At 35.2% G+C, this 23,484-nt stretch overlaps 1 protein-coding gene across 5 annotated transcripts in view; it reads left to right on the top strand.

Moving 5' to 3' along the window:
* The window catches only part of LOC127875051 (uncharacterized), a 66,652-nt gene that overhangs the window by 28,050 nt on the left and 15,118 nt on the right, over window positions 1-23,484 (top strand). For 4 of the 5 annotated variants that reach the window (XM_052419865.1, XM_052419862.1, XM_052419863.1 and 1 more), the window contains exons 3-5: window positions 800-887; window positions 8,773-9,008; window positions 16,741-16,868. In XM_052419865.1, coding sequence (XP_052275825.1) covers window positions 800-887; window positions 8,773-9,008; window positions 16,741-16,868 — 452 coding nt within the window. Of the gene's footprint in view, window positions 1-799; window positions 888-7,320; window positions 7,467-8,772; window positions 9,009-16,740; window positions 16,869-23,484 lie in introns of those variants that run through there. The other variant, XM_052419866.1, reaches the window with a different exon arrangement.

The raw sequence follows: 23,484 nt of genomic DNA, 5'->3' as shown, positions 1-23,484 counted from the left end.
CGAACCACGGCTAAGAAAGTCCTTGTCTCTTCAAGTAAGGTCATGGAAAACCTAAAAATGAAATTGCTCCTGTATGATACGGCAGTTGTGCCATACTAATGTTTCAACACAACTTTTGTAGTCAACGCCAAAGTGCGTTAACCTTGGTTTTAACCTTACTTTACTATTGAACGCAATAGTGCATTCGTGTTAGCGATCATAAAATACAAAGGGTTTAGGGTATATATATGTATAAATGTAAAGTGAATCTGGACTAATATATAAATATATTGAAAAGTAAACAAACGTCGCATTGGTAAAGAAAAACTGTATTAAAATACATAAAAAATAATTTTTAATGCAGTTTTTCTTATATTAATGCAACGTTGTTTACTTTTTCATTATATATATATATATATATAATATATATATTTTTGACCTCGTAAGTACAGTCTGAAAACTACCGAGACCGCGTAACTGGCACTATATATTGGTATATATATATATATATATATATATATATATATATATATATATACATATATGGTGGTTTGGGTGGTGATGGTGATGGTGATGATGATAATGATGATGATGATGATGGTGGTGGTGATGGTGGTGGTGGTGATGATGATGATGATGATGATGATGATGATGATGATGATGATGATGATGATGGTGACGACGACAACGACAACGACGAAGACGACGACGACGACGACGATGATGATGATGATTATGATGATGATGATGATGATGATGATGATGATGATGATGATGATGATGATGATGATGATGATGATGATTTACAATCCTGTTTCAGAGGTATTGGAAGACATAATCAAGAACTGTGACTACCGATTGGCAATTAAGGATGACGTCATTGTTACCCAGGGAGAAAAGGGCGACTGGTGAGTACTGCTCAACTGGTCGTTGTCGGCTCAGATACTGATCCAAAGTAAGGTACTCTATAAGGAACCCCGTATACGGAAATACGATAAAAGGCAAACGGTCATACTCCGTGGTATTTTTTTTTGTATATCGCCCGTACCACGTGTACATTTTTGTATACTTAAGAGAACCCGGCATACTTTTAAGAAGTTCCAGAGCCGACTACGACCAATCGAGCGTAAGGCAAACACTATTAGAGAACCTGTGGTTTAATGTTAGCGCAATGACGTCACGATCCTGGGATCTCAGAATCGACCAAAGCTACTATGTACCTATTTAATAGATTGTCGTTCATGTTAGTGCAACAGGCGGGACATTTTGGAAATGAAATACCACTGTCTGCTCTAGATCGGGGCCTTTCCTGTTTCATCAAGACTAGGTGTTGAAGAAAACTAAGAAAACAACCAATTAACTCCATGTAGGGGAGGTAATTGCGTAGCATCATACAGTTACTTGCATCAGAGTTGTCAATCCTGCATTGGCATAATTAAATCAATAAGTACCCATCGATGTACTGTTCAATTCGAGTATATAACTACATTAAACTTTTTCATCGCGTTCGGACATTAAGATCTCACATGCGTACTTGTAATTCTTCGCATGCGTGGCTGTACTTTGACGGAATTGCGGAAAGCACTTTATTGAATGCTTTACAAGTTCACGTGCACACGGGGAAAAAAACCTCTATTTGGGATACAGTCTCTATGCCAATATATATAAATCTTGGTGGAGTTTTTTCGATTGTCAAGTATGCATAACATGATTCATGCCGTGTACCGTGATGATGTTTTTATGTAAGACGGCCTTTTTAATTTCGTTTAAAGTTTTTTTTTTTTTTATAGTTGCAAGTTGTTTTGTGGTCCTTAAACCAGGGTTTTAGGTTCGCAACATCTTTGTGTTTAGTTTAACTTTTTGTATTATTCTTGAACCCCCCCCCCCCTCACTCTTTTCTGAAAAAAAAACGTATATAATTGGGACATACGAAAACCAAACAATAGATATATATTAATTAAATCAGGTGATAGTTCATAAACGATGTGCATGCTGTAAATTAAAGTACCTTGGTACATTATCAAATTTAATCCTTTTTCATTAGGCCTAACGGGTTTGAATGCACAATACTTTTGGTCGTGCCCGTGCATATGATAACCTTGTGCAAACTTTAATTTCTAATGTAATAATTGAACAAAATGTTTTGTGGTTGTTTATATTTTCCTTGTCAAAAACAGGTCAATTGTTCGAGCTATTGTCCTAAATTTCTATGTTTTGTCAATATTGCCCAATTCGTTTTAAATTTCCCAAATATTATTTGCAGACACCCAAGTATGTGATGATTCAAAATCCTCAACAATGGTACATTGAACTATGCAGAACGGGATTTGACAATACATAATGTATTCAAATATGTAATTTTAGCAATATCCTATATTTTCATTCATTCTGAAGTCAAATGCAATTTCGCTCCTTCTGCAAATGCTGAATTAAAAGTAATCAATGTGAGTTATATTCACATATGCATTGCCATACTCGAAGATTTTCAATTCTGCTCCAGAACTCCTAAATCCCTAAAAGCATTTGTAAATGATTTTAGATTTGGTTCACCAATTTATTTGTGATGAGTACACTTCCTACATACGTCGGTCAAAGGTCAAAGTCTCATTTCAATGTATTTTTCTTGACAAACAGTATCTTCGGAGAGTCGGCATGATGATCAGTAGGGAAGTGTGTCTTCACATTGAACATGTTTGCTTTTCATTAATCGAACAAGCATTGGGTTATCTTTTACATTGAAAACAACATACTGTCAGTTCTCAAAAAGATTTTGTAATCTTTTAAAAAATAATGTTTCTTATTTGACTTTCGGATTCTGGTCATAATTGTTTGAATGTGTATATATGATGAAATGGTTATTACATGAATCTTTGAAAACCAATTCACAAACTTGGGATCAATTAAAACGTACAAAGTAAAGTTGATACATTGTTTACAATTCTTGGATAACTGTTAGATCGTTAAAATACGAATCAATATAAATTTCCATTAACACAAAAGCGCCATGTTGACTTAAGAACATTGCTGTCTATTGCATACTTCCATTAACCTGTACCTACATCGGGACGCAAATGATCGGATGTAAGTCAAGACTAAATTGTCTGTATATGTCTCAGTAAAGAGCGACAGTTCTGCCAGTCAACTATTTTATGCCATTGTCGTATATATACATTACTGAGATTTTGAGTAGACCTTAGCGATGGGCTGTCAGTGAACAGAGCGTTCGACTCTTCTTGAAATTGTCAAAGTTTATGGCATTTTGTTTTCGTTATTGAGTCATTTAACGATGGTTCTATATTAACCCATTAATGCCTAGCGTCTAGAAAAGAGGCCTTTGCAAACAGCGTAGACCCAGATGAGACGCCGCTAGAGCTGTAACGATTCACTCATCATTCGATTCGATTCGATTTCGATACCAAATGGTCCGATTCGATTATTTTCTATTCGATTCAAATTAAACTATTTGCAGCTTATTTTGCAAACTATTTCATGTTTGGTTTGCCAGGTAATGAATTTATATGTTTGGTATTTGTTATTAACTTATAAAGTCATTATGTTGTACATTTAAAGTGTTTAATTTTTTGAATAAAAACGCACATTGTTTTATAAGAAACAATTTTATTGAACAAAATTTCTTGTTGTCTTAAATAACATAAAATGCGCAATCTATCACATGTGTTTAACAGAAAAACAAAACAAAAACAAACATGTAAGTATATAAACAACTTCCAGTTGACATCTAATCAGAATGCACACAGTTAAGTAAACAAACCAACTGACTGATTTCAACTTACGTCAACAAAACACGTTTTGCAAGTAGCCTTTGCATCAGAACCTTCGCGAAACCCAAAATGTTCCCATTCTTTTGATTTTATTTTTTGCGGTGCGTCTTTCAGCGTGGTTTGAGAAGCCATTTTACCGGCTAATGTAATGCTCAGCATGTTTTTCATTCGTTCATTGGATGCCATATTGGCTACTGACCAATTACAAGACGTATTACAAATGACAAGAAAGTTTAGACGAAGGATTTGGAAAGTAAGATTTGAAATGCGGATCCATCGGGATTGCAGTAAATTGAATCGGAATCGGCGGTGTTGAACCGGTTTTTCGATGCATCGAACCGAATCATTACAGCTTTAGACGCCGCATAAAGCGGCGTCTCACCAGGGTCGGCGCTGTTTGCTTAAAGGAATTTCTGTACGAAATATTCTAAATATAGAAATAAACATACTAGACATCCCTTATTTTGGAAATAAATTGATCCAATTTAGAAGGATGTGAGAATCCACTAGGCATAAATGGGTTAAGTATCATTGACATTAACATTGCCTCAATCAATCCCATATGCTATTCCAGCTGTGTCTATATTCGGTACGTTCATGGCGAAAATCGCAATTTGTATACAGACCGAATGTATCCCAAACCTTTTTTATTTATCCAGTAACAGTGACCATGACCTGTCTAATACATCCTACGTTCTATCCATAGCAAGGTCTGTATATACGATTTATAATAACCTAGGTAGGATCTCAATCGTCGCCTGAACTATAAATCGGCAACCATTTTAGCCGCGTCATGCGAAAATGGGTCGTATGCTATATACTAGCTCCACTAGCGGACTGCACAGGCTAATGCAGGACAAACGTTTACGCACAAACATTACGCTCTTTCTTCCAAGATTGCGGCTAGTATAAAGACAACGCGTGATATTACTACGAATGACCATCATGGAAAAGCTGTGTTCGGCTTTATCAACAATAAATGCCAATAAAACAAAACTTACCGTCATTCATGATGAACTAAGCGCATTAGTTGTAGAAGAAAACATTTTGCAACTTTGACACTATGTTAAAGTTAATTGTGTTAGGGTCACCTGGGGCACGTATTTTTAAGAGCGCAAAAGTACTGTATAATTGTTATTTATCAAACGACGTACAACAATACCACAGTAACAAAAATTAAATAACAGACACTAAACTCGTACAATCAAATTAGTCCCGAGCTTGTAATCTTTATCTACACCAATGGTGAGTGTCATCGATAAACCAAATGTCAAATATTTTGTAAACTTAAGCGTTTTAACCTGCATAAATCTTTAAATTATGTATATTTGCCGTCGACTCAATTATGAAATTACATAAAGTGCTTTGCAATGCTTGGTAACACTTTCGTAACATTGCATCGACGCTTATCTCAAGTATTACTGGCAAAAGATTTTGACATGTTTATATCAAGCTACTTTATATAATTGCATTGCTATTTATCATGCATTATTAAAAACACTTAGTAATTCTATGGACTTCTAATTCTAACATCAACTTCTGTGCAACTTCATTTGCCTATCGTCAAGAAAAAAAGATGCGGCGTCTCATCAGGGTCTGCGCTGTTTGCTTAAAAGGATTTCTGTAAGAAATATTCTAAATATAGAAATAAATATACTAGACATCCCTAATTTTGTAAATAAATTGATCCAATTTAGAAGGATGGGAGAGTTCAATAGGCTTAAATGGGATCATTTAAGCGCCTCACAGTTGAATAACGGGGTTGCATGCATGTGTCGTAAAATGGCGTCCCAGAATAGCCTGTGTAGCCCGCATATGCTAATAATGGATGGCACTTCCCGCCTAACCTGGACTTTTGCTATGACTTGTACTTCCTTTAAAGGATAAACACAATAAACGGTACGTGTAGTCCCAGATAAGCCTGTGTGAACTGCACAGGCTAATCTGGGACGATACTTTGCACACATACATGAAGTCCGCTTTTCCTAGAGCAAGGCTCGATGCAATTAAAGAGCAAACTGAGTTGAACACATGCAATTAAAGAGCAAACTGAATTGAACATATGCAATTAAAGAGCAAACTGAATTGAACACATGCAATTAAAGAGCAATTTGAATTGAACACATTCAATTAAAGGGATATCTGCGGTGAATAAATGTTATTATAGAGACAATGTCTTTGAAAAGAGCCTTTGAAAAGGGCAATTTGTTTTAAGCGACTTGTTCGCCAATTTTCGTATTTTTGAAAAAAAAATCAGTAAGTTAATTAGCTCACACAGCTGTACTGTGTGAAATAGTTTTAAATAATTGTAATTAGACAATAAAAGTGCCTGTCGTGAGGTTCAAACCGGAGACCTATACAAGCAAATGCATATCTCTACCACTTCACCGCGCCGACTTTTGAAATTCGATGGTAATATAAATGTAGTTTTTATGCGCGATGATAAGCGCTTCGAACGCTTTTTCCCCGAGCGTATGTATATGTTAACAACGATATATTTTTTGCAATAGTCGGATAATAGTCATAATACATTCAAGAAAAAAATGGTAGATTCAAATATTGCCTATCCCGGGCCTTGAACCCGATACCCTTGAGGGCAAAATGTGCCCGTTAGCAGTGGACCATACAGACCGCTGTCTGGGTATTTAAAACGCGTTGTAAGTGCAATGTAATGGACAAAGAAAAGCAAAACATAGGAGTGTTATTTTGCTTTTTTGAAGATATTTTGTTCACACATTCTTTAAAGAGATTCTATAACTTTTTAATATCACTTTCCTTTACTGTGAACAAGGCCGTTTAAGCATTTCCGAGAGTTAGACAGTAATACGGATTCAAGTGTACATGTTGTATAACAATTCTCACAACGGGAAAGGATCTATAGAAAAAGAGAGTGCAAATTCAAAAACAAAAATACATTTATAATTTGGATGTTGTTATTTTGATCCATTTCTTGTCGATATGGTTGTGAGTATTACAATATAACCATAGTTTACACTCAGTAATGTTTACCAATAGTTTACACTCAGTAATGTTTACCAATAGTTTACACTCAGTTATGTTTACCAATAATTTACACTCAGTAATGGTTACCAATAATAATTGTGTGGTTGGAACCACTGTCTTTTGTGTTTAGCGCATTTTTATTAAAATAATTAACAATTTATAATCAATATTTATTTACATTAAAGTTAAAATAGTTATTTTATTTTCGACAAAAAGACGCTTTAAATTTGATCGTTTGTGTTGTTTTTCGTTGAATGAGATACGGTAAACAGCTTAAGATTGAGAAAAATCTTGAAAATAATTGATGTTCTTTTTATGAATCAGTCGAGTCGTTTGATCCTGATAAATATCAAATTTGTGATCCTTTAAGCACCTTCTACGTGCGTCTCGGCGCTGTAAATCTACAATTGAAACAATGAAGAGTGGGTGATAAGTGCCGCCCGCGATATTGTTTGATCGAGTGTGTACAAATATCATCATGTCATTTAATTAAAACATCGTATCGATTATACACTAGACGAGCTGACAGCCTTAGGAAAACGCTCTGCTAAATGTTAGTTGAATGAAAGCTTTAGTAAAGAGTTTTGAAAATCCCATAAAATAATAATGGACGTTTTGTATAATGATTTTGGACGGACAGCTAAACGGATATTTTACGACGCTGTAATCGACTTTTGAACGGGTGTTTACGTTAGTATTTTGGTAAGTATTTGAATGCGGATGGCGTAAGGAAATTTATCGTCTTTTGTGTGGGATAAAGGGTGTTTTTGTTGAAATGTTACGCGTTTAAGAAGAATTAGAGCTATTTAAAATAGTTTAAAATTTGCTATTGAATATTGAAAATGGGCAAATGATAGCAAATACAATAACGCATTTCTGTGTAGTGACATTTTTAATGTTTAATATAAGGTACTTAACTGTAAAGCGCTGAATAATGAATAGAAGTTTGGATGAAATGTAAAAAAATGCTGAAAATTATGTGAAAGCTTGTGAATTGTAAGCAATTGGAGGGTGAGTAATCAACTTGAATTGTGTCTTTCTTATGTCAGTAGAACTTACTGACATAAGAGATTTTCTTTCGGATATTCGGAAAACCGGTTAATGAGTTTTGAGAGGAATGTACACCCGTAATACAGTTTAAGTGTGCTATTTTGGAAAATAAACTGCATCGGGCCATGTGAAAACATGTGTATTTTTATGAAACTGTACATACAGTTGTACGGTCAACCTCGGTGTTTATTATTTATTATATTTTTAATAAAGGCGACTTCTAAGTATTATTATATAATAGGACTCTTATTAGTACGTACAATAGCACATTGTGGACAGATAAGACGCTCACGTTATTCGCGCCGGGTAGACATTATTATATTAGCCGTGCTATGGGATAACCTGGCTTAATGCATTTGCGTAAAGTATCGTTCCAGATTAGCCTGTGCAGTCCTCTTTTGTAGAATGTTTCGTTTAAAGGACGTCGTGTCTAAATCCAGTGAATGCGAAATTGTTGCCGCTGATTAGCCTGTGAGAACTGCACGTGATAACCCGACCAGACTTTACCATTATGCATTAAGGCCCGTTTTCCCAAAGCGCGCTCGATTTTATGATAACTGTAATTGAAGAAAAATGACCATTTAGCATGCGTTTATTATAAACAAATTAATACATTTGAATCATGGATGTTTAAGATAAAATTTAGCTTAATATATATAAACCGCGCTCTTTGAAAAGGGGGTTTAATGCATATGCGTAACGCGTCGTCCAAGATTAGCTTGTGCAGTCCGCACAGGCTAATCAGGGACGTCACTTTCCGCATAAACTACATTTTTGCTAAGAAGATACTTTATTTTAACGAAAAATATAATAAAAGTGGAAAATGTTGTCCCTGATCAGCATGTGCGGACTGTACAGGCTAATATGGGACGACACTCTACGCACTTGCATTAAACCCCCTTTTCACAGAGTACGGCCCATATTCAATGTCAAATGTTCTGATATATTAATTTTTTAGTTTCTACATCATGCTGTCGGGAAAGACGTCGGTTTTTATCGATACGACAAAATCTGACGACGACGAGGCTGGGCCGGATCAAGTGATCCCGACTGCAGAGGCTGCTGATGGCGACACGGCACATCACGGCTGGCTAACCGGAAGAGGTTCCCCTGAGGCTGATGACGGAACCGGCGACACGACGAAAAAGAAGCCACTCGACCGGTCGTCATATGGGAAATTTATCATACATTTCGGTGAGTGAAGGGACCATGGAAATTAAAAATCGTGTAGTGTACATAATTATAATTTGTATTGGCGTTGCTTCATTTCTTCTTTTTACCCCCTCTTTTTCGTCACTTGTTGCTGATGTTGTTCTTTTTACTGTCGTTATTATTATCCTTATTATCATTATTATAATAATATTTGTTATTATTATTATTACTATTATTAATATCATTATTATTATTATTATCATTATTATTATTACTATTATTATTATTATTATTATTATTATTATTATAATAATAATAATAATAATAATAATTATTATTATTATTATTATTATTAATGATGTTATTATTATTATTACTTTTATTATTATTATTATTATTATTATTATTATTATTATTATTATAATTATTATTATCAACATAATCAGCAGCAGCAACACCAGCAGCAACAACGTAATCATCAGCACCGTCATAACTATTTTGAAAATATGGATACTTTGTTACTTTGATAAAGAAAAACCTTTCTGTTGTTGCGTGACTCCAATAAGTTATTACATGAACTTAAGCACAAACGACAGGATAATTATTATGAATGATTTAAAGCTAGAATAATTGTAACTATACGCGGCCTTTGTCCACGAATAAGTTTACCGTCCATAATTCGCTTATTGTCAACGTTTCTCATGAGAACAAATGTCATCATTGTTATGAGTAAAATGAATTAATCAATCGAAATGATGCCCAAGTTTATACACAATTAAATATTTGAAAATTATTGACTGCTCAAAGGTCGTGTCCCGAGATCCGCACGGGAAATCAATACCATAGTATCCGGTTTGTATTACAAGTGTTTAATTTGAACTCACTTTGTTAGCACGCATTTGGAGCAGCGGAACGTTCGCTCTGATTAATAACTGCACTTATTGAAAGTAACCTCTCACAGGTACATTTCGTTTTGTTTTATGCTGTGCTTTCCTTAGACATGTCACCTTTTTTAGTTCTTTTATACTATGTATGTGTATGTGTAAATTTGTTTCAATGATTCGAAAGCACAATGCTCATAGATAGATTTATTTTGATGAAGGAGGTAGAAACGGGGGAAATTGTTCCATTTTGTCAGTAACGCTAAAAAAATCAATGAAAAGTATGCGACAATATGGATTTCTTGTGACTCACGAAATTAAAGGTTTATCAAATACAGTGAGTACACGGATTTTTATAAAATGTTTTATTGGGTATTAAATCATTTATAAAGTGACATTGTAAGTTTTTTCGTGTCTAAACGTATTCACACAATATTAAATCAAATAAAGGATATATAAATGGAAAGCACGATGTAATCCTTAAAATGTTATGAAACCCATAAATATTGACAGATCTTGATTATTTTCTAAGAAATGAATGTATTTCATAAAGTTCTAACTTTTAAACTTTCCTCTCTATTTTTTAATCACATCTCTGTGATGTGCTGGATTGTTAAAGTCATGTTACTGTGGCGATAAAACATTGCTACTTTTGGGAGTTTTCCCCCAAATGCTCGACCATTGAGCATGTTCGGAGTGTATTTGAATGCAGTGTCGCATTATGTTATTTTAAGAGAGATTGCGGTATATACAATTCCGAAACCCGGACAGAAAACCCAATGAGTCGGACGAGATGCGACATTTTTCCGATGGTTCCAGAAATTCATTCCAAATAGACACCGAGCGTGTGAAAGGGTTGCAGATATTTTACAGCACATGCTGAGGCCGAAGAGTTGCCGATCTGAGAACATCGCGATTAAAAGCGATGCAAAACTGCATATTAGTTATCAGTTATAAATGGGTTGCAACGCGTACAATGTATTAGAATTTTGCACGTCAGCATTCTGTTGGACTGATCCTAGTTTTGCTGACCTCCATATTAAAGTGGGATGTGCTGGTGATTACGTTACATTGTGTATATTTATTTCATAAAATTATTAACTTCAGCCTTCAGTTAGGATTGTACATATAGTGTGAACTCGAGTGCCCGGGTCTTGTAAAAAAATACGTTAGCTATCTTTTTTTTTTTTGAAGATTACCACTGTCTTATATCGTGCAAAGTGTTCAAATAATTCCCATCGTGTCATTACTAAACAATCGGTGATCAGAAGGCGTCGCTTCCGATGTCGATCTTAATTTTTTACGGGAATTTCATCGCTTTTTCGGCGTTCTTTTTATTGATAATATTTGACTGCAGCGACGATGCTGCATAGCCCATTCAAAAATCGGCAGGCCTTCATAGTATATACTTTTGTCAGATCTCTTCCACTCGTCATCTTTATTGAGCTTGAGTTTAAGAACGTCTCGAAGGATTGCCGATATTTTGCCGAACATTCCGGAACCGTTCCGAATGAAACGTTTGATGTCATTTTTTTATCCTTTATAACTTAAATATTAAAGTTATGTTGATTCCGATCAGGCGCCAAAGGTTCCAGAAAGTGGCAGAAGCAGTGCAAGCCACATGATCACGGATCGGCGCTATAAGACACCGTAACATCACGATCTTGCACAATTGTATTTCGTGAACCCTTCCGAAGGTGATCGGACGTCGTGTTCATATTGCCCATTTTCATTGATATAACATCTTTAATAGCCGGAGAAGCCGATTGATACAGTATATATGTTTCACCTTGGCTATTTTGTTACGTTTACATGTTGGTTGTGTGTATATTTGCGATTATTAAACCTCACTTTTATTTACAATGCTTAACTCCCATAGACCATCGTGACATAGAAATACTTTCAGACCCAGCGGGAACAAATTTACTGTCCAAAATACTGTATCCCGCTGCCATAGCAATCACGTGCCATCAGCGTGAAAAATGTACTGACAAAAAATACTGTATCCCGCTGCCTTCACAGGAAGCCCATAGTATTATTAATTTTTTTCCATATATATGCTATAAAAGAAACAAGGAGTGCAACTTCATTTGCCGAAAAACAAGACCACCTTTACTGTATCGTGTAAGTACCTGTTATCGAACAGCACCTATTATCGGACGTTTTGTTTTGGTTCTGTATGCACATGCGCAAAAGTGCGCATGACGTCACATTGATAAACAAATGGTCACACATGAAGTCCATGACCTACTTGCCTAATTAGCTTGTAACAAATGCGCCGAAAACAGGTTAAAGGAATGCATTTATTGTTATTTACACCGTTTTGTGTGTTTTTTGCTATTACTTTTTTTAATGCATTTATCAAAACGTGCATTTACACACCAAAAAGCATATTTCCGTTTTCAATTTTGATTGCAGCAGACGCAGATTTTTTCGCCGAGTCCGGCTCACGTGATAGTTATTTGACTTTGTATATACTGGAGCAGTATTTATGAAGTGTCGGGTAATAGGTCATGTTTACATCGGCCGCCATTTTGTTTTGTCTGCTAGAGGTAACAATAATCAGGGAAACATAGTTATGAATTTTTGAAGGTAGTTTGCTGGAAAACTTTACAGATAAATCATGCAATGATTGAACTGTTAGTCATTTGTTAAAACAAAATGTTTTTGTCATTTTAAGTGTTTCAATTTTAAGGTAATTTAACGTAATTTCTTAGGTGTTCGATAACTGGTTCGTCCACCATAAACCATGTAACTCGAACAATTTTTAACGAATCAACTACACAATGGTTGTTTTCCAAAGCTAATAAAATAATTTTTCAGGAAAAATTAACATCAGTAACATTGATCCAGCAGTATTTCGATACCAGCCCTCGGAAGTTGACACTCACGGAAAACATTTTGGTCGGACACCGTAGTGTCCAATAAAGCTTCATTTTCCGGTCGTTTCAAACAGCAGAAACACAAAGATTACCTGACTATTCGTCATATTAACGGTTATTTACCATTCAATAAACATTAATGAATCGATAATAATACATTTTATAGTCATTCGCACATCATCAAAAGTGTTTTTCACTTTTTCATGTGTAGGTAAACAAGCAAGAGGTTTATTTTGTGAAGGAAGTGTGGGAATCCTCTGACGTCATTCGATAAAGCAATGTGTTCGCATGCGTTCTTTTTATTGGTTTGACGGAATTTCCCGAGGATCTCCGTAAAAAGGTGAGTGAGAAATTGATGAAAACCGACCAATCGTATTTTGTGTTTGCAAAATCTCTGACGTCATCAAAGGGTTTCCCAGAGTAAATATAGAATTTTTCTGTTTAGATTTTGTACTCGCGGATCGAAAGACGCAATAAAATGGTGTTTACCATACTTTTTCGATAACAATGGGTATTGTAACCGATTGAAAAATGTTTAATGTGCATACAGGTGCTGTTTATCTACCGTTTAATAACTTGGTTATTGAGTTTTAGCTCTTTTAAGTGCTCGACATGGAAAATCTCTATGTGGACACTACGGTGTCCGACCAAACACGATTGTGTAAATGGGTCAACAATTGAGGGCTGGTATCGAATTACTGCTGGATCAATGGTACTGGTGTTATTTTTTCCTGATAAATTATTTTATGAGCGTTCGAAAACAACCGCTGTGTAGGTGATTCGTTAAAAATTGTTCGAGTTACATGGTTTACAGTAAAGATGGTGTAGTTTTTCGGCAAATGAAGTTGCACTCCTTGTTTCTATTATAGCACATATATGGAAAAAAATAATAATATGGGCTTCCCTCCTGTGGCTGCCTTAGCAATCACGTGCGGAATGTTCGAAAAGTATACTGTCCCATTCGCGCATACGCAGTACGCAGTTTTGCGTGTCTGTTTTATTTCGATAATTAAAATATCGATTGCAGCTGAAACTGTGCGGTAGAATAGATTAATGCCATTATTTAAGCTTTGACAGGAGTCAAAAAGAAAATCAATTTAGTATAAACGACACGCATACCTCAAAGGCAACTTTAATCCAATGCTAATTACAATAAAGTTACAACGATTTACACTTTCAGTGTGTATTCTTAAGGTGTTATGCATGACAAACACACAATCCGAAATACGTTTTGGATTCGTTCGATGCTTTAAACAAATATTTTACTGTTAAAAAAACCACCACGTCCATATTGTTGTCCCAAAATGTTTCGTCACCGAAATGACGTCACAGAAGTACGTCATAAATTGCGTAATCAAGTGATGAAAATAAAATACGGAAAGCTGGTTCTGTAATATATTTTCAAAGAAATAATTGACGACTAACAAAATTGATGGGATAAATTGATTACTAGGTCGGTGCCGAATAAAGCGAAGTTCATTTTGCTCTGCCCGTAAATCTGAACCACTCAACATATTAATGGTTGTTCATTGCTGAAATTAAATTCAATTATTGAATATTAAAATTGTTCATGGTTCATATAAATTGTTCATGTTTGAATAGTTTATTCGGTATAATAAAATAAATATTACATGTTTGACAGGGTGACAGTAAATTTGTCAACATTCGGAAAAATACTGTCAACCTTGGCTTCGCCTCGGTTGACAGTATTTCTTCGAGTTGACAAATTTACTGTCACCCTGTCAGCCATGTAATATGTATATACTGTGCCAATAACACGCTTACTACACGTTGTGTGCAGTTTGTTTTTTAACGGGCAGTAATATTAATATTCCGCCCATCTAAGGCGTCTGCAGTTGATGTTGTAATAGTTAGTTTCATTATTTTTATGTTTTGTTAAAGGAAGATTGCATCAAAGGACACAATTCCTAGATTAATTTAGTATGGTCATGATATACGAATTCCAATCCTTATGTAATTAAATGTAAAACCTTTCACTTTATCTCTAGTAAACATTTCCATATTAGGAACTTTGCCCTTCATTACCCAAAAAGGCATTCTTCGGCAAATTCATTTAAAGAATAAATCAAGGTATGTCATGTGATGTGTAAGACAGAGCTTGACACGTATAAGAATTAACTGTTTTAACGGGATTTTTCGGTAACATTTTAGTTGAGTGTAACCCGTCTTCTTTCAGGTCTCCCGCTGACTGTAGTCTCCAATCGTTAACAATAGCAGTTTTTTCCTGCCCACAGATCAATTAAAGAGCATGACGAGTGTCATTAAATGAAAAGATATTTCTCATTGAATCAGTACGTGAATTTGTATTGTATTGTATAGCAAATCTATTATGATGAGTGACCTGTACCATATTATAGATAACGATAGTCCAAATTTCTGACGCTCTTAAATATTAAGCTACTTTTTATATGGGTAATATTTGTTCCAAAGAATTTAGCCCATATAAAAAGTATCTCTAAATTCTTTGCGCGTCTTATAAATGAGACTAAGATAACGATATCTATAAATGAATTACGTCCCTTTAATTTGTCAACTAACTTAAGAGTTGTATTTTATCGAATAATAATAAGCTGATATTATTTGTGTACGTTAATGCAACTTTTTATATATGTGTCTGAGTCCTTTATGATATAATAGAAGAATAAAATTAGAATATTTATATACACCCTGTATAATTCTTTACTAATCATCTTTTTGCATTATTTCTAGAGCCCGCGTAACGTGTACGACGAACGATCAACACCTCTTGCGCATGCACGGGCAATTCGTCACACAATACACAATTGAATCCGCTTTTGGATGCTTCCGGTTTAACAACCTTTAACAAATACATTATTAAATATGTATATGGATTGAACTACTAGTTCAACATGTACATGAAAACAGTAAAGTTTCAGCCGTTATATTTCTTCGTCACAAATAATTGAAAGCGGATGCGTCCAATCTGTGACATGATGTTCAGAATATTGAAGGTGCATGCGTGAATAATATAAGCTTATCTCCAAGCCTTTTAAACACGAAAAACATTACCTGTATGGACAATATTTTCTGAGATTTGTGTAAAGAATGTTTCCCAAATACAGTTTTATTTGTCACATATCAAATTACGTATCGTAAACTGGGATAGTACATATAGGGTTGGCGGATGAACTTGGCTACAATATAGACGGGATGAGGATGAATAAGCATTCCTTTGGAGGGATCTTGTACATAAAATTAAATATCGCTTTCACTGGTTACCTTATTATGTTGAGTAACGGTAACCATTGAATTCGCAAGTAAATTCAGTCCATACCTGGAACGTTTCCGTTTTTTATAACTTTTCAATCAACGAAAATGAGTGTACTAAATTGCGATGTTATATGAGTTTTAAAGTAAAAGAATGTCAAAGAAATATGTTAAGTCAAATTGATTCACGAAAATTGTGTTAAAAATTGCAAGAGGAAGACCAATACTAGTAAGTTATTCCATACAAAACAACAGAACGCGTAGAAAGACAGTTTGCGAGACAAAGAGTGATTAATTAGAAATCAAAGGAAACATGTATTTTAACCAAGTTTAGGCCGTATGCCATTATGAAAAATGTCTTTAAAAAAATATCGCAACAAATATTAGATTTGTAATGTTTAAAAAAAATAAAAGTTGCTATTTTACCAGATTGAAGAAGTTGATTGAAACGTCTGTTACTATGTTTCATCGATAGCAGGACCCATCGATGCAGTAATACGAATAGATTTACTGACTCGTAGCCATCAGGGAGAAGAAGCGGTACCTCTATTACTGATTTCTGAATACCACTTCTATGACTTCTAAATCTTGTTGCGCGAACAGTCTATAAACTGGTTGCGATTTAATGCTGTCCAGAACATATGTAGTAAAGCATACAACTGATTTGTAAGAATAAGATCAAAGATATAACGAAAAGTGAAAAAATACGGATATTCTGTGTAAAATATAGATTACTCAATATGCTCAATGTATGTGTTTCAGACGCCGGCAAAAGTTTCGGTGAGATAGCGTTGATCAGCGAGGATAGCGTACGGAACGCTACGGTGATTGCCGACGAGGATACGGACCTGCTCGTCATTCACCGGGATCTCTTCAACCGCTCCATGAAGGTAGCAAGATGGACGAATCAAATTAATTGAACCTCGCTCTGGGAAAACGGGGCGTAATGCATGTGCTTCAAGTGTCGTCCCAGATTAGCCTGTGCAGTCCGCACATGCAAATCAGTGACGACACTTTCCGCCTGAACGGGATTTTTGCTAGGAAGAGATTTCGTTTAAACGAAATAAGCGCTTTAAGCGGAAAGTTTCGTCACTGGTTAGTCTGTAAGGACGACACACTTTAATCTGGGTCGACATTTTACGCAGAAGTTTTAAGCCCTGTATTTCCAGAACGCGGTTCAATTAAATGCACATATAAACCGATGCTGTATTTCAATCAATTAAATGCCCCTATCAACTGATACTGCGTTTCAATCAATTATCTAATACATCGTTATTATATATATATATATATATATATCATATTATTTTGCTCGCTGAATTTATTCAATGCCTGCACTTCTATCATGCGTGTTTTGAGCATGCGTGTGTATGTTTGTTGTATATTTTATTAAAGTGACGCATAGTACATAAATAATCATTGGTATTTACAGCAATAATACGATCAATATTATAATAAGCAAAAATATTTACAAAAACATTGTACTACCCAGCCATATAAATGGCTTACGAGTCACTGAGTTGACATGTTATCGGTGTAGTCATAAAATTACATCAAATGAGTGTAAAGATCACGAAAATAAAAAGAGTCAAATTGTTTAAAGTATAAACATGGATAGTATAGAGGAATAACTTGTGTTAATAATTAAAAAGTGGACTTACAATCATAGTATTGCAAGTTAATGTAGAAATAACTTATATTATTTACATAGGTAATATACTTTACATATTGATTTGTTTTAATTTAAGTCGGATACATATAATGCTACAGATCGTTTCATATAGCAATCTTGGATGAACAATGCAGATTTATAAATAAGTCTCTTATCAGTCAGCATACATGTCAGCCTCTCGTTATATGGAATGTTAGTTATGTTTGGTTTTATTTTTGATACACAGTTATAATATGATAATCTTAAACAAAGGTAAAATGGACATTCAAATAAGAAGTGGTATTCTGTTTCCACCTGATTGGGTTTTTTACACAGAAGGCACAGTCTTTCTTCGATTTTTAGGTTTCTAAACCGTCCGGTTTCAATCCGCAGCGGCAAGGTACCTGTTCTTATTTGAGCAATGTAAGATCTCAAGTGCTTTGGTAGTTGTATAGACACATAATTTTCACACCCAAGTTCGTGTTTAATTTGGCGGTAAGTTCTGAGCTTGGGTTGGGACAGCAGATCTTGTTGCCATTGGTCAGCATACATACGTGTAAATGTCTCTTTAGCATGGAACAACAAATTGTTCAGCGACAGATTTCTCATGGATTTAGTAGTATACAGGTCAAGTAAATTTAATTGTTCAAAAGTATGTTTCACGTCCGAACACCATCCGTGGCTGTGTGCGTAATCCCATAACATACTTTCTTTGTAATGTAGCGTAATTGTGTATTGTTCGTGTAAAACACACAGTAACAAACAAAGTTCCTTTCTGTTTTTATCGTGATTTATTTCCGTTGAATATATTCTAACACAACACAACGTTTCCAAAATGTTTGTCAAATACAAGATACATGCGAAGCCCGCAATGGGCCCATCCCGCGAAAGCCAGCAATAATGCGACTTGTATATTCGGCCGTTCAAGTAAGACTGTCCTTCATACAACGCAGATGCCAATTTATACAATAATGGACAAATAAATTGGGTGACGGCTGTCTGGATGATTGACTTTAACATGAGTTGAATTACCTGATACGGGATGGCTTTATGTGTGACTTACACATCTTGTGCATATATATGCCAATAATTAAGCGAGACCACGTTTGTTTAACTGCATATATGAAAGTTCACCTGTCATTTAACATGAAAATATACACAAATTCACAGTGCGCATGTGCTTACCATAGACATAACTAATTAGTGAACCCAGCCATGGGCAATAACTTGGTGCATTTTTTCGTCTAATTTGACGACGACATATGATGCCCATTTATGCATTTCTTCATGAAGACAGATATTATGTATTCAGTTACACCGAACAAGGAATATACATGAAATACACCAATTATGCGACATGAAATACATCAATTATGCGACACACCTCATTTTCATTAAAGAAAGATTTTATATTTTATGATTTAAAATCTTTAGAAAGATCAAATCCTGAATGACAAGTGTCTTACAATATCATGTATCAATGTTAAATGACGTTGATCGATTGTCCACGTAACACTACAGGCGTTGTTTGACTAGTGACCTCCTGTGCTGTCCATTCGAAGAAGGTATTGCCCGGGTTGAATATGTACCTGTTGCTGTCAAGTAGATGTCTTGGTTTGTTGTTTTCTGTCTATGTTGATTCATGGGTGATGTTATCTACCATTGCTGTCGTGAAGAAGCTCTATCTATCGCCAAGTTGTGTAGGCAAATCGCACGTGGTCGGTTGCACTCATCTGCGTATCAAGGTTCACATCGAGGCTGGATATGTCATCGTGGTTTCTGTTGTTTTTGTCGCTGAACCAGCCGTCATCACGTCGTTGTTTCTGTTGTTGGATCCATCGTGATATTGTCTCTGGATATGGTGTTGATGCGTACCGCGTTGCTTATCAATTGTGACGTATGTTAAAACCTTTGTGATCGCATTGTCGTTTCTGTTGTTGTTGATTGTACTTTTGTTCTTGGTTCCAGCGTCTTGATTTCTCTTGGGACATTAAGATCTTCTATTGGCCATAATGCTCACGAGGTATTAACTATAGCAGTGTTCTCCTTGATGTCTTAGGCCTCGGAAGTATCATTCCAAATGCGTTATCTACGCACGTCAAACAGTTGAACGGCTGCATCTACTCTATAGTGTTTAACGTCACAAGTATTGTGTCCAGTGTTGCGTCACTTGTTGTCCTTCGAAATCTTCTGGCGTTGGTCTTCTTTTAGCGATAGAACCAGGTATTCACTTTGAGAGTAAACGCCGTGATGTTCCATTCTAATTATGTTGTTAGTTTCTTCTATTCGTTGTGGAAAGCGTTGTCTTGCGAAGTCGCTCTTCTTCGGCGTTGTCTTCAAATCTCGATATTTTTATCTGCGTCGTGGTGATACAAGTATCAGTTGTTCAAAATCATGGCAAACATTTATAAATATCCCCTTAGTTATTGTTAAATATCGTCATGACAACTTACTGTGATATCTTATTCAAAAAAATAAATTCTTTACAACGAAAAAATATTAGTCAATTCCTCAAAACATACTTCGGATAAGTACATGACAGTTTGACATCTGACAAGCCATTTACTTAATATGACTTGTGTACCGCCTTAGGCATAATCATTTTACGCACGTGCCGCCAGTAAATTTTTGACAGGCGCGCGCCACTTTATTGACCTAGAGTAATGGGTAATGATAGACGTACCTGTTCATATCATGGTTTCATAAACCTCATCTTTATCACTATAGTTTTGCCGTTGGGCATAGATTTATTGACATGTTTGACCTGTGCACTTGTAAAAATGCGCAAATATGACAAGGCAGACTTTTAAATATATGCATTCATAATATAAGAACATGTATCGGTATACTTCAAAATTCAGGTCTTTGCTCCTAATCGAACTACTCAAATAATTCTTATGCGACATCGCATCTTCTGTCCATGGCGTAATTTGCTTCGATGGCACAGGGATAAATTCTCTTACTCATGAGGACGCTAAGGTTATCACAACCTCGGGCTCGGTATGTCCGAACGCTGATCAGTCAGCCGTGCTCATAAAATATAATTGTAACCCTTAAACAATTATATTAGAAATTTAATGCGTACATATCGTTATATTTTCACTGCGCTATACGCGTCAGATCGCATTAAATTCTTACTTAAAATTACTCAAGACCTTCAATATTACCGATATCCTACATATATTTGCATCAACACAATGACGTATATACATATTTACATAATATTTTTTTTGTGTGTCTGCCTTATTCATTTTCGCAATCAACATTATTTTTCTTAGTTCCTATTTTCTTTCTTTTACAATTCGGAAAACTATTTTTAAATTTTCCAATAATTTTATTTATTCGTCCTCTTTAATTTTCTTTATCATTCTAATAAACAAAACCCGCCATATTTTCTTTATTAAAATAATAAACAAAACTGTCTTAAATACTCTTATTTTTCCTCGTACATTTTAATTTAATGAAAATTTACAAACATTCCAACAATTTAAAATGTATTGGTAAGCAAAAAAAAAACATAAGTCCGTACATAATCCTATATTCTAACAATACCAAAAATATATAAAAATTCTTTAAATACTCTCTGTGTGTACACCTTAAATTAAATGATTTCCATAACTCATAAAAATAATGTAAAACTCAAATATCTCTTTTTATTCTCGATTCACCGCTATTTATAAAAATGTACCGATAAATGCAAAATTGGCATGATTTTTATATTTGTAAAATTTGTTCGTGCATAATTTATTATCAACACTATTATTTTTAACATCTAACTACATTAAATTCTTTAAAACAATTCTTAAAAATTTCGTTGTCATGACGCCTTTTACTTTCATTTTCTACTTCATAAATTTTGAAATTCCCTCTCCAAGTTTGCCATAATTGTTTTAAACAACTGACCTGAATTCATGTCGCGTTGTGGTTGTGATGTTTTCATTTTTTCGGCACGTGATCGCACTTGTGATCGTACTTCGGTCGTATCCATGGTACACGGCTCCATAAAATGTACTGTGTAGCGTAATTGTGTATTGTTCGTGTAAAACACACAGTAACAAACAAAGTTCCTTTCTGTTTTTATCGTGATTTATTTCCGTTGAATATATTCTAACACAACACAACGTTTCCAAAATGTTTGTCAAATACAAGATACATGCGAAGCCCGCAATGGGCCCATCCCGCGAAAGCCAGCAATAATGCGACTTGTATATTCGGCCGTTCAAGTAAGACTGTCCTTCATACAACGCAGATGCCAATTTATACAATAATGGACAAATAAATTGGGTGACGGCTGTCTGGATGATTGACTTTAACATGAGTTGAATTACCTGATACGGGATGGCTTTATGTGTGACTTACACATCTTGTGCATATATATGCCAATAATTAAGCGAGACCACGTTTGTTTAACTGCATATATGAAAGTTCACCTGTCATTTAACATGAAAATATACACAAATTCACAGTGCGCATGTGCTTACCATAGACATAACTAATTAGTGAACCCAGCCATGGGCAATAACTTGGTGCATTTTTTCGTCTAATTTGACGACGACATATGATGCCCATTTATGCATTTCTTCATGAAGACAGATATTATGTATTCAGTTACACCGAACAAGGAATATACATGAAATACACCAATTATGCGACATGAAATACATCAATTATGCGACAGTAATTCTGTCATATGGCATTTCGACGAGACGGTGCCATAGGCGGAGCATGTTTAGGTGATGTCGCATTGTGGGCGATTGCCATCCAGTATCGCCATTTATCGCCAAGTTCGACGCCTAGAAACGACCGGATGGCTCTGTCCTGTATCGTTTCACATTTTGCGTATTTTTTATAACCCAAGACCCCAGAGCTGTAGTCCATCACTGGGATTACACTGATATCGTAGAGTTTTGTGAACACGTTAAATGTAAGTCCATTTAATGCTTTAGCCTTGTTTAACAAGCCACCAAGTGCGCGACCAGCCGCGCTAATATATTTGCTGTCTCCGTGAAGTCAAGCGTATCGGCCAATACGCAACCCAAGTATTTATAGCTCGGTGTAATACTAATGATATCATCTCCTATTTTAAAGTGGAATTCAGTTTTATTTTGGCTTTGTTTTCTAAAGTGCACGATGTTCGTTTTTGTTGGATTAATTTTCATGCGCAACTTTTAGCATAGGTGCATTTACGCACCTATGCTTATGGTATATACCACATTTCGAAAATACACATCGATCGGTTGCCCATTATAAAGCCTTGACTGATCAAAAATCAGACGAAATATCTATTTAATTTAGTATATGTTCATTCTTACAATTTTTTTTTGGAAACGTTTTTCTAACGTTTTCTTCCAAGAATATTGCTGACACCGTTTTTAGTGAATTTTTCTAAGACCGTTTTATGTCAAAAAATCTTCTTATAACCTAAAACAAATTTCGTTCGTTAAACAATTCTATCTGCACTATAAATCTCAATCTCCTACGCAGTGGCCTCCCTTATACTAGAAGTTACTGACCGGGCGAAGCAAGGGAAGTAACTGCTGTGAGGAGTTTCTATAAAAATCTGCATTCAGAAATCTGTATTCAGAACTCAATCTGTTGTGCACGTCTGCATCTAACGCTTACCACAAGTTTACGACAAATTCTTGACGCAGACGAATAGGGTAGCGTCTATTTTCATTTGTGAAAAGAATAGTTCGATACAGATCTGTCCGTGCTTAAATTTTGAAAGGCTTGGGTAATTATTTTTCATAAGCGTTTCAAACACTGATGTAAATGGAAAGATTATCTATTTAAATAGTCGGTAATTGTTTGAAATTATTGATTTGAGAAATTCGCGGATGGCGATATCGAACTAT

The sequence above is a fragment of the Dreissena polymorpha genome, chromosome 3 (genome assembly GCF_020536995.1).
Source record: "Dreissena polymorpha isolate Duluth1 chromosome 3, UMN_Dpol_1.0, whole genome shotgun sequence".
In the NCBI taxonomy this organism is placed as follows: domain Eukaryota; kingdom Metazoa; phylum Mollusca; class Bivalvia; order Myida; family Dreissenidae; genus Dreissena; species Dreissena polymorpha.
Note: the sequence above shows the minus strand (reverse complement) of the source record. Positions and strands in the feature narration are given on the sequence as shown.